This window comes from Mercenaria mercenaria, chromosome 18 (genome assembly GCF_021730395.1).
Source record: "Mercenaria mercenaria strain notata chromosome 18, MADL_Memer_1, whole genome shotgun sequence".
Lineage (NCBI taxonomy): Eukaryota > Metazoa > Mollusca > Bivalvia > Venerida > Veneridae > Mercenaria > Mercenaria mercenaria.
In genome coordinates, this window is record NC_069378.1 from 23,828,606 (window position 1) to 23,837,691 (window position 9,086).

The window sequence follows — 9,086 nt, forward strand, 5'->3', positions numbered from 1 at the left end:
GATATCAAGACTGAACCACAAGTGTGACCTTGACCTTTGAACAAGGGCTTTACCACTTTTAAAGGGCATGTTCCCTTATACTGAATGTACCTGCCAAGTTAAATGATGATGATTTGATGCTGTTCTCCTTTTGAAAAAAATATTATAAGATAACTTCCCATGAATCCTTCGCAAAAATTACAATTATGTCAAAGTAGCAGGGCTTTACATCAGAAAATAGTAAAGCGGCCTTGTTTTTTTTTTTTAATTGGGAAGTTCTTACACAATAACTGCTCATTTTGGGAAAAAAGCTGCTCTGAGCACTTTATTAAAACTAACACTTTTTCCTTCTATGAAAGATGACTGCAACAGAGAAGAAATTTGGTGGTTTGAACCCAAACATAAATAAGCTAATCTTATTTGTGAAATATAATTGGCAAAAATAACCCTGTTTTCAACTGGGAAGTGGCCAAATATTGGCCTGTGTTGTAGAAGGATGAAATGCCATGAGTAAGCAAAGGAAATTTGATAAATTATAGAACAAAACTAGATAAACAAGTTTCCTCAACAGGTATTGACTGGTTTCATAATAAAAAATATGCAAATAAGAAAATGGTACTAGAATATGACTGAACACTATAATTGCACTGCTATATAAAGAAAATGCCAACAATAACATTATCATCTGTCAGCACACATTTGTTCATAAAGGTCTAGAATGTGCTGCACAAGAACAGAAGGGGGCACATAGGTATACCAATGTGCCACTTCGTTCGATGGGTTCAGATTCTGCCATGAGGAATATTTAAGGCCCCGCCACCTGGCCATGGCCTCAAAATGATTCATTACTGGATATTTCATCCAGTACAATGGGAACAATTCTAAAACAGAAGCATGTGATGGCAGTGAAAAAATATGACTAAGACCGGCCCCATGCATAGAGATTAAAACATCTGTATTAGCGATTATCTTTACTTGTTCTTGGAATGTTAAATGATCCAGATTATCACCAAAAACCTTTGCTTTCGGAAATTGTTTCTTCACACTTTCTATCAGCTTGTCTTCGTTAATTATCTTCCGCGATATCTCACCACCTGGATTATTAGGGTGAGCAATATAGTCTCGCCTCCAAAGAAAAAATATTGACAAACTATCACAATGCAGGTTTTTTAAATCTGTTATACCGTGCTTCCTGAGAAAAAAATTATGGAATGACTCAACATATGGCAAATTTTGTAATCCATGATAATTCACCGGACTCTCATATCCTAAAATGTTCCAAACAAGCCTTTCAACAATGACTGGTTTCTTTAATAAAGGCACTTTAAAAGCTTCACCGAAAAGTGTGTTCCATGTATCATCCATGTGCCCTTTTGTACTATTGTCAAACAGCAAGACTTCAATGTTATCAACATCAATATGTAACAGCTGTGTCACAAGAAAAACATTATACCAGTCTGTCATGGTATGGTATAAATTTGCGTACTCGTACCTCTGTACTGCTACCATAATTTTTTTCTTCACGCTTGTTTCCATACTTGGCATTTCCTCTTTTTTTAAAGGTTGTATCTTTTCCATCCAGTTATTCAAATGTGTTCCTTCTTTACCAAAGTCAAAAGTGTATTTCAAGCTTTCAATATCTTTACATGGAATGTAAAAGCTTTTGTCATTCGGAAGGATAATGACATCATGTAATTCTGCAAACTGCTGACCATATGCAGTGAAGTGACCATCGCAGTGTGAGTATTTTTGTCTAATCCACGAATCAACATCCATTTCAGCGTCCATATTTCGCTTGTACTCCTTCTGAAGTTTGTAAATCTCTTCATGATAAATGTTAACTACAGTAACAAAACTGATTGCAAACACAACTAAAAAGATGAGAAACTTCTGGCGACTACAGCCACAACGTCTCTTTACCCTCATTATCTACAGGTCCAAGCCAAGCTTCGTATGACATGCTATTCTTTTCAGCTTTAGTTCCCTTGAATATTCTCCTTCAAGCTTTTTACCAAAGTTTCAAATACTTTTTAAGCAACGTTTAAGTACTTTTATTCTATTCTCACTGATAACCTGCTAATACTACTCCCCTTTTTAGATGTGATCTCCTTCATAATTCTCTTTCACAGCCATGATCCAATCAACTGCACGTTAACTCCTGGGATATACTGTAATTGTTGCATCATTTCATCTTGCAGATGAATCCTGAAAAATAAAATCATATTTGCATAAGGAGAATCAGGATTAAATGTGGAAGGTGGAGTTGAATAGACCAATGCTTTTGCTCAGTGTAGTTAAGGCATTCTTATGATATTCATGATTTATTATAGTAGACTAGTTAAAACATACCTTTAGAACCAATATGTGCCTTAAATGAAAAAGTCACATGTTTAAAATACCAAACAAGAAGTTAATATTTTTTATACTTTCTCTACTGGTACTGAAGATAAACTCGAACAAAAAATGAGGTTTTTTACCTGTAACTTTTTTATTCCTGCAAATTGTTATCAATGGTTTGTATCAAAATAAAGCTTAGCTCTTACTGAATAACTGACATAATTTAAATTTATATTTAGTAAGCAAACTCACAAGAAGTGAGGCCCTGAAAGGGGTATATAAAATGGGGACTGTACGAATGTTGACTGATGATAAGTTCGACCACTTTGTCATTTAAAACAATTCTCCATAGTATTATATTGAAACTTTCCCAAAAATGTTGCAACAGTCATTCCCGATCAAGTAATGAAAAGTGACCCAATGTCAGGCCTTCATATGTTGACAGTGAGCATGTGCAAAAAAAACATCCTCTTCCCCAGTATTTTTGGATAAATATTTTTTAAACAGACAAATGTAAATCATTTATTTATACAGAATATTTACCAATTTTGTTTTTATTTACACCAGTTGGTGCTGTAAGTGGTTGCTATTAGACGGCATGTTCAATTATATAAAAAATCAATAGCAATTGAATAATTTGAAGGTGGTTGACTTTATCATCTGTTCGTGTTTATCATCTGTACTAGTACAAATATTGGGAAAGGAGCTGATTTTGGGATGATAGAAAGTAATGGAAAAAATTAATCTGCTGTTCTCAATTAGATAGTTTCAGAAAGTTCATACTAATGTTAAAGCTGTGAAAACTTAACGGTGTGATACTTTTTACTTTGTTAAAGAATTATATTTTTAACTTATGACAATGATAAAATACCATAAAACTGAAACACAGTAGAATAATTTTTATCCTGCGACATCAGTCCAGACTATTTTGTACTTGTGTATTAGAACTCCCTTAATTTTGCCCTGCCAAATTTCTAAAATGGACTGGTCCATCATTCAATTTGGGCAGTACCACTAATTATTCAAAGGGGTGTTCACTGAACATTTACAGACCGAATAGCGAACAGTGCATACCATGACCAGCCTTCACGAATGTGCAGACTGATCTTGGTCTGCACTGGTCACATAGGCAGTATCACTTGCCGCCAGAAGGCTAAAGGTTAAGGATTTTGAAATTTTTAAATACATGTGGTTGGCACTGATACAAACTATTAACCTCTGTGCAGGCATATTGTCAAACAATCTACTGTTCTGATAAGGGGAAGTAACACAGTCTGCATTACTTGTCCCAGTGTATGTGTATTTAATAATGGTGTAAGGGAAAATAACAGCCTTTTTGCCCCAAAAAGGACAGAGAACAGACCTGAACTGACAATATGCACTACAGAGAGGATGTTACCAAGTCGATCTGGTGTACCGAGAAAGAAAAAACTTGGACAAGAGCTGTCTGTTGACAGTGCTCTCGACTATTCCAAGATGTAAGTATGTAGTGATGCAAGTATGGGTTCCTAATTGTTTTTATTTTTTGAATGGACAAGCTAACAAAATGTATGTAGGAAAGTTATGTTCTCTTGCCTACACATAGCGACCATGATGGGAAACATGTGTTCAAAGTTTAGATCTATATAGCAAACAGTTCAGACAAAATATGGAATGGAACGTGAAACTTTATTAATTTCTATGTCAAAAAGGGTCATAACTGAGTCAAAATCAATGACCCTGAAATCATGACGATGAACAAGTGTCCACCGTTTCAAAGCCACAAGTCAATTTACAGTTTTGACAAAACATGGACTTTAACAAAAAACTGAATCAATTTCCAAGTCCAAAAAGGGCATTCATTCATCCAAAATACTTGACAGAGTTATGTACTCTTGCCCAAAGATTAAGAGACTGTTAATAATAAACAAGTATTCAGTTTCAAAGCTATACGTCAAACAGTTTACACAAAATATCTGTAAGTTAAAAGGGGCCATAATTCAGTATTTCAATATTTCTGTTTCATAAGCAAAGTTTGACCGTAGTCATATCAAGTAGAAAAACTGTATGCAGCATATCAGTCATTATATAGCATATACATAATAAAACAAATTTCAACTGAGTTCAATATTTGCATACCATACTAAAGAAAAATATTCATATATAATAAATCAGTTAAATAATTTATAACAAATATATTAAAGCAAACAAGTACTCATTTTAATATGCAATCTGAATAAGTCACAAAAGCAAGAAACCTTTTCATATACAGACGACAAGTGTAACAAGGAAAATCTTTTAAAAAGCACTTCTCTACATAGAAGACTCCTATCACACCCTTATTAATGTGATACGCAGACTGTATTCAGCTCTTTCTTTAATTTGGTATATGTTGGTATTTGAACAGGTTTTTATCACATTTATTAAACTTGCTTATCATTTTGAGATATATCAATATTCTTGCTAAATACACTTCAAGCGAAAGTTAGCTTTAAAACTGTGAACAGCGTCGTTCAGGATAAACGCTTTGTCTACATTTCACTCAGCGTAGCACAATCAGCAGAGTGAAACAAATTGACACTCTCGTCCAATCAGGCAGCGTGTTGCATAAATCTTTCATTTTGATAAATTATCTATAATGCGTTATCAAGTAGTTTGATTTGCAAACTGAAGTCACGTGGCATGGGTCGGTAAAGGTCACGAATTCGTTCTTATAACGGCATTCGCCGAAAAATAGTTTGCTTGTATTTAATCATCTGTGGTACATGTACACCCAGTTTTAATATTGTACCCCAACATTTTCTCTGGTAAGTGATATAAAAAAAAAAAGTTCCTCCAACTAAAACTTCCTAACGTTGCTACTGGGATACGAGTTCCATGCATGTATGGGTGCTTTACATCTGACATACTAACTTAGCTTAAGAATCAGGGAAGTGTAGTGTTGGGGCTTAACCAGAAGCCTGGTTTGCTCAGTTTGTAGAGCACCTGACTGGTAAGCAGGGGTCATAGGTTCCAATCCTATTCTGGGAAGAAGTTTTTCTCATCCAAAATTTAAGATTGGCAACAAGGTAAATTGGAAGCGGGCTACAGTGCCCAGGTTATGTAGAGCATGCAGTTTGCAGGGTCTGTACTCTTTTGGAAGTTAAACAGTTGATGCCTCACTCTGCAATTCCACTGTAAAGGAAATCTACATGAACAGTTATAATTATTATAGGGCATGCGGTATTTGCAGCGGCTATACTCTGTTAAGCTGAATAGCTGATGCCTTGCTCTATGATTATACAATAAGGTTTAACTTAGGAGGAGTGTAGTGATGCGAGGCTTCTGGTTAACCAGAAGCCCAGTTAACTCAGTTGATAGAGCACCAGACTTGTAAGCAAGGGTCGTAGAAGTCCAACTTGTGACGTAATTATCACTTTCACTTCAGTCTGATATTAAGCCAACTCAGCCATGTCTGAAAACAGGCATAATCATTAGTGATTTAAAACATCCTAACATAAATTATTAGCTACGAAAGAAATATTTTAATTTACTGTAGGTAATACATTCATCTTGTGAACAGAAACGTTACTTGACATGTTTTGCATAAAACCTACAGAAAAACACTGTTTGGACAGCTATCAAACATACATGTATACATGAACATACAGCATTTAGCACAGTGTGAAGTCATGCTCGATTTGTTCACTAAAACTGTATTCCTGGTGTTCAGGAAGGAACAAGCACATGAGAATAGATATGGACAGATCTCTCCCTAGATTTTTCTTTTCAAATGTTGTAATTTAACTTTAGGTCCTTGTACATGCATATTCAAATGTTATCATGGTTATCGCGCTAATACATTTAGAATTAGACTGAGACGTTGCTCACCCCATCATCTGCTATCTGGTACCGGTACATGATGGTGAATGAAAATGCTCCAATAGTATTAAACGTAATAAAACTGTGACGTCACCATGGCAAAAAACAGATAAATAACATAGGTCAGTGGGTGATTTCTTTCAGGTACTGCTTAGAGCTAATGAAATGACATATCGCATACTACACAAAAAGAAGCACAAGAATAAATCTGCTATTCAGAAATAGTTTTCCATTAAATCATCATTATGCTTGGACTCATGTTTGTAAGACTGAAGTGTGTGTGTGTGTGTATGAAAGTATAGTCAGCACCAGTTACTCATATGGGTGACTCCTCCAGAAGACTATTAGTATTTGTTAGTAGGAGGATAGCCAAGATACAGAAGATGCTCCAATTCCAGAAGCTTCCCTTGTTTTTTTAACATGCCTGGTGTAAAGCACCCATACACCAATACACAGGACTCTTATCCCAATGTTAGTATTTTTTAGCTGGAGGAGCGGGGCCTCGAATCCACAACCCTGGTTTCATTGTCAAGTGTTACCACTGGACCACTGCGTCACCTCTAAGACTGAAGTACCTCGATTTTGCCAATTTAAATAGTTGTTGCTTATGACTCTATGGACACACCTTCAGGGGAGGTAATTAGAGTCATGTATGGTCACTTACACAAGGGTCGGTATACAAACCCTATACTGTGTAGACAATTTTCGCACCAAAAGACAACAGTCTAGAGATACTACTCCTTTAGACAACCAATATACAGGTTAGCTGTAAATCCAGTAACAGAACCTCTAGTCTCTGTGTCAAGAGTTCCGGTTTCTGGACCCCTAGCCACTTCCAAAAACATATGTTAGAGATAGTACCTAAATTTTTCAAATCATAGGTTTGAAGTTAAAAAGCTTTGAAATGAATACAAATGTCCATATATTTCTCAAAAACAGAAATACAGACAATATTTTAACCAGAAGTGTGGAGTTATGAGCATTTAATATTTTCATGTAAACAATTTTTTTGTGATCAAGGAAATGTAACTCTTCTTGAACATGGAGAGCATAAACATCAAAGGGACATAATATAGTCAATATTTTCTAATTGGGTGCATTTGATTTAACATTCAACTTTGATCTGGATTGCTAAATAATGATCCATGATACTGTGTGCTAAAAATTTAGAACATCTGGAACAGTCTATTAACAGCAAAACTATGCTTTAGCAGAATCTAAATAGTTAAGCTCTAACTGGGACTCGAACCAAGGACCTCTCACACCTAAGGCAGACACTCTCCCACTTCCCTATAACAGCAGAAGCTAATAGCTATGAAGTTTAATTGCTGGATTACATTGCGTGAACTGGAACAATAATCGGTGAACTCCGGACTATTGGCGTATTCGCTTTGTTACCTAACGGCAATTTTTGTGTAAAGAAAAAATATAATGTAATGCTGCCAACGTCATAATCGGTCAAATCTGCCCAAATTTCTCTGACGTGTTGTTCAGAGTATGAACTTACTAACTGGTAGTACTAGTGAAATATTACTTACACTGAATCTTTTATATTTGCCCTTTTTGCAGCTGTCGAACGGCAAAGACGGTGAGTTTTGTCCAAATATAAGTAATTATTTTACCAGTTTTGAGAGGATTTCAATTGATGGGAAATTACAGTTACAAACTAAATACCTTTCTGCAACACATGGAGTCATTTGCATTCACTGTCAGTCAGTATTATGACTAAGATCGACTGTCATTCATTCATTTCAAAGTTTCATAGACAGAGTCCGTTGTTTACATTTTTATCGTAACCGGTGCACTTGTAAAAATCACTTTAGTTTGAAAAATCAAAGTATGCGAAGAGCTATGGTACGGTCTCTACATATGTCATCCGAAATAGACGTTTGGTCGAAATCTAATCAAGTTTGAATTCTATCTCCCAGTACAAGGATTTTCGTTGCACTCAAAACTGGTTAGAGAATGCAAAATATACCTTTTATTCTCGACATATTTTTCAGAGATTACAACATTACATGTTGACAGTTTAACTGCACATTTAACGAAATAAGTGTGTGTGTGTGTGTAGATCGTTTCCGCTTTTGTTGTAGCGTTGACCACTATGTGCATTATCGTTGTCATCACAGGTTGCTTACACAATGTGCTTTTTCACTTTTGCTTCTTTATTAATATGAAAATATTGTATTAAATTAGAGGGAAGTTGTTTCAATGTCATTTAATAAAATCTGCCTGATGATTCTATAAATGCTGCAAAAGCTTTGACAAGTTCTTCTTTTGCAGTGACTGTCACATCCTCTATTTCTCCTGCCAGTGTAGACATGGAAATGGTGCTGCAGTCTATTCTATTCCTGTATAGTATGTCCTCAACTGTCCTTTCAAGTGTATCTCTTTGTGAAGAGAATCTTAAACATTTGAAAATGTAGTGATCAACTGTTTCTGGAATTTGGCATTGTTCACAATACTTGGATAAGTTCTTATCAATTTTAGACCAATGATTTCTTAATTTACTGTGACCACACAGCAGTTGGTTTATTATTGAAAAGTTTTTTCTGTATTCTTCTCCTGTACAGTTCCTTGATCCTGCCCTGCTGAAAATTTCTTGTATGGTGTCTGTTTTATCTGATAAAAAGTATTTGTTGTTCCATTTTTTAACAGCCTTACTTTTCATAGCAGTCACAGCTTCTCTAGCATCTAACATCACTGTCTCTTCTGTTTCTGCCATGCTCATTTCTGTTGCAGCCAATTTTGCTTGTTTGTCAGCCAGCTCATTACCAGTCAAATTTTTGTGTCCAGGAATCCAGTGAACCTCTGTATGATTTTGTCTCTCTTCAATTGCAGCTAAATATTTCTTGATGTTAGAGATGGCCTCAATTTTGTTGGTGGGGATTTCCTTGCAAAAAGCAGACAGGATTGCAGCTTGGCAGTCT

General features: G+C 35.5%; 1 protein-coding gene across 1 annotated transcript; it reads right to left on the minus strand.

Annotated features, from left to right (window-relative positions):
- Positions 1–595: 595 nt before the first annotated feature.
- LOC128550700 (uncharacterized) lies at positions 596–8,209 on the minus strand. Its single transcript, XM_053530267.1, has 2 exons — positions 8,135–8,209; positions 596–2,184 (listed from the first exon to the last, which is right to left on the minus strand). The coding sequence occupies exon 2, from the start codon at positions 1,903–1,905 to the stop codon at positions 661–663; it is 1,245 nt and encodes a 414-aa protein (XP_053386242.1). The 5' UTR covers positions 1,906–2,184; positions 8,135–8,209; the 3' UTR covers positions 596–660.
- Positions 8,210–9,086: the final 877 nt, after the last annotated feature.